General features: G+C 42.2%; 1 protein-coding gene across 2 annotated transcripts in view; it reads left to right on the top strand.

Annotated features, from left to right (window-relative positions):
* LOC104717604 (uncharacterized protein At4g26450-like) overlaps window positions 1-2,776 on the top strand; it is a 3,335-nt gene extending 559 nt beyond the window's left edge. Inside the window, exons 2-5 of one of the 2 annotated variants that reach the window (XM_010435205.2) lie at window positions 135-1,993; window positions 2,094-2,256; window positions 2,334-2,412; window positions 2,519-2,723. In XM_010435205.2, coding sequence (XP_010433507.1) covers window positions 150-1,993; window positions 2,094-2,256; window positions 2,334-2,412; window positions 2,519-2,574 — 2,142 coding nt within the window. In that variant the 5' untranslated portion in view covers window positions 135-149 and the 3' untranslated portion in view covers window positions 2,575-2,723. Of the gene's footprint in view, window positions 1-6; window positions 1,994-2,093; window positions 2,257-2,333; window positions 2,413-2,518 lie in introns of those variants that run through there. The other variant, XM_010435204.1, reaches the window with a different exon arrangement.

Below are 3,121 nucleotides of genomic sequence, written 5' to 3'. Positions count from 1 at the left end.
TAACCTCAAAAGTTCCCTCCTTGGTTTTGAGACAAAAATGGTTTCGCTACTACTACTACTACTGTGAGTTCCTTGGAATCAGAACTGTGTTATATATATATATTAGGGGTTTTTTTTTCTGTGTGTATATTTAGGGGGATCAAACAAAGATGCATGCTAGGCAACGTAATCTTGGGAATGGGTATAGTAGATCTGGTTCTATTGGAATGGGTTCTCGAATTTCCCCTGATCGTCCTACTATGAGAGGACATGGTTTCAATGGTTCTGATCACCAGCACCGTGGCTTTAACCGTGGATACGGACGGGGAAGAGGACGCTCTAAATCATACCAGAATCACCTGCCTCCGCCTCTCCCTCATCCACCTGTGCAACGTAGAAGTGGTGGCGGTGGCGGTAATGACGTTTTCATGGAGGCAGGTCGTCTAGCAACAGAGTACTTGGTTTCTCAGGGTGTTTTGCCACAAACTGTGCTTTCCAATAAATGGCAGAACTGTAGTAATTTCAGGAAGCAGTCTGGTGAGTTTCAGAGTTCCAGGTCACAAGATGCATCGCGAATGGATGCTTCAGCTCCTCCACCAGATAAAAGGAGGTATGTTGATGGCTACAGCTCTGCTGGCTCCAGGAATAGTTTGAAAGGAAGGAGGTCTCACTCTCACCGTTATGATTCTGATTTTGGGAGGAGCGGATCTTGGTCTGAGAGGAGTAAAGCTTTTGAGGCCGAGACTGGTGATGACTCTGTGTCTGGCCATCAAGAAGAGCAGCCACTTGCTGAGGATATCGCTAGTTCTGTTCAGCGGTCAGCGTCCGGTGAGTTCATGAGAAAGCGTGAAGGAGCGGGTGACTCTGAGTCTGTGCTGGACAAGTACAATCTCCAGGATGAGGCACAGTCTAAGACTGGTTCCTCGAGTGCCGGGAAAGAAATAGTACACGATTGTGAAATCTCAAAAGTATCCGAAGGTTCTTCTAGCTTGAGTGCTGGATCAGGAGAGATGAAAGGTAGGTCTGTTGGTAATAATGGTGGAGAGAATGATAACCAGACTGCTACCGAAGATGGATCTATCCATCAACGTTTTGAAGATGCATCTATTGATCAACATTGTGGAGCTGATGAATCATTCACCAAGAGTGATATTGATTTGGCAACGCTTTGTAAATTTGAGAAGGTGCCTACGAGGACACGCTCTTCTCTGACTGCCAAAGGCCCAAGGCATTATTTGAGTCAAAATATCAGGGAGACCACTCATAATTCTGGACTCGTAGAAGAAGATCAAACCCGAAAACGATTTGAGACTCGAGACCAATCATCTGGAAAAGCGGATAGTACTGGCGATGAAAATATCAGTGACCAAGCTGAAGCTTCGGCTCTTGTTCAATTTGTTGAGAATAGTAAATGTCATAGGTCTAATTCTTTCCCCAATAGCATTCTCAGGGATAATAGTGAGAAAGATCCAGGATTAGAATTGCCCAATTTGCACAGATCACATTCGGTGGGGAAAGTAGGTGAGAAACGGGTTTGTGAAGACAGTGACTTGGAGGAGGCAGCAAAAAGACAGAGAGATTGGGTTCCTTTGCCAGTTTCTGAAGCCAATGAACGCGAAACCCAATGCAAACCTGAAGAAGAAGAAGAAGAAGAGCCAAGCTCATTCAACAAAAGACTTATTGACCGTGCTGCTGGAAGAAGGTTCAGCAATGAAAGTCTGGTTAAAAACTCTACACACACGGGCGAAACAGGTCCTGGGTATGCTGAAGAACATCAGCTGTTTCCTGCTTCGTTTAAGATCTGTGACCTAAATCTAGGGGGAGCGTCAGATGTGAATGATGGCAAAAGGGGATCTGGTAAAGCTGTTGATTTTGATCTCTCAATCAGCAGTTCTAGTAAGTCTCTTGAGTTCAGTACCAGTACTCGGATGAGCAATGGTAAAGAGATAGAAGTGATTGATTTGGATGATGATTCTCCAGAGGTGGTAAAGTCCAGCAATGATCAGGGAAGAAAGTACGGCTAAGTCCTACTCTACACCTATATATATATATATGTATGTATACACATGTTTTACATTTGGCTTATGGGTTTTTTTTACTAACATATCTAACAGGCAAGAAGCTGCTCCATATATGGGGATTGATGATGTTCCAGACTACAATGAAGGACTCATGATGGTAGAGTTTCTTGATTCCTTTGGAAACATTCCTCCAATAAACCCGGGTAGCAGTAGTGTGGCACAGAATAACAACGCAGTTAGCCTTCAAGATCGAGAGGTACTTACTCTACTTGTCAAGTGTTAGGCTAGGATAGAATTGGATTTTGGTGCTAACTTCCTCTGAAAACGTCTCAGGGAGCTAATGGAAATGACCAAGTAGCAAATAACACAGACGATGATTCGATATTCATGTCACTGGGCGAAATACCACTGAGTAAGGAGACAACAAACAACCATCAGTTAACTTGTTAAGAGTGTTTTTATTTCTCCTTTGTTATTAGCTTCTTATATAGCTGATTGACTAATTTATGTGTGTGCAGCATTCTTGCAAGCTTGGGACCAACCTCCAGCTCGAGGCTACGAGAAGCCTTTCTGATTCGCCTTATATTATGTATCTCTGTCTATCTCTCTCAGTGTAATGAGTGTGTAGCCCATATCGTTTGCGTTAATCCTCTCGGATGTAAGATTTGTGACGTTTTGTGTTTGGTGATCGTAACCTTGTAATCATCTTCTGTTTATTCTCCAGTCCAGTGTACCCCATGTTTTTTAGGTTCGTTGAAAGGGTTCATTCAACTTTACATCAGTGCGTAGAACAATGTAAAAAAATAACCAAAGCCCCAAGGCATTATTAAGAAATGATATTTTTGTTAGGAATGAATGAGGTTTCCAATCTCACGGTCAAAAAATGACTAAGTTGATGCTGAGAGTGCATCCGATTTCGCCACGTGATTAATCCAACAACCCACACGTTTACGTATGTGGTCGTTTATTTTCCCCAATATAATTAAAAAAAAAAAAAACCGAATTTTTTTTGTAAAAGGAACAAAATTGATCGTGAGGAAAAAGAAAAAGGAATAAACTTTATATTCCGACAATGAAACTTTCCACATTGAAGGGGTTAATATAGATAGATCTTCGAATCA

The sequence above is a fragment of the Camelina sativa genome, chromosome 10 (assembly GCF_000633955.1).
Source record: "Camelina sativa cultivar DH55 chromosome 10, Cs, whole genome shotgun sequence".
NCBI classification, from domain to species: domain Eukaryota; kingdom Viridiplantae; phylum Streptophyta; class Magnoliopsida; order Brassicales; family Brassicaceae; genus Camelina; species Camelina sativa.
The sequence above is the reverse complement of the archived record's forward strand: the minus strand, read 5'-3'. Positions and strand labels throughout refer to the sequence as shown.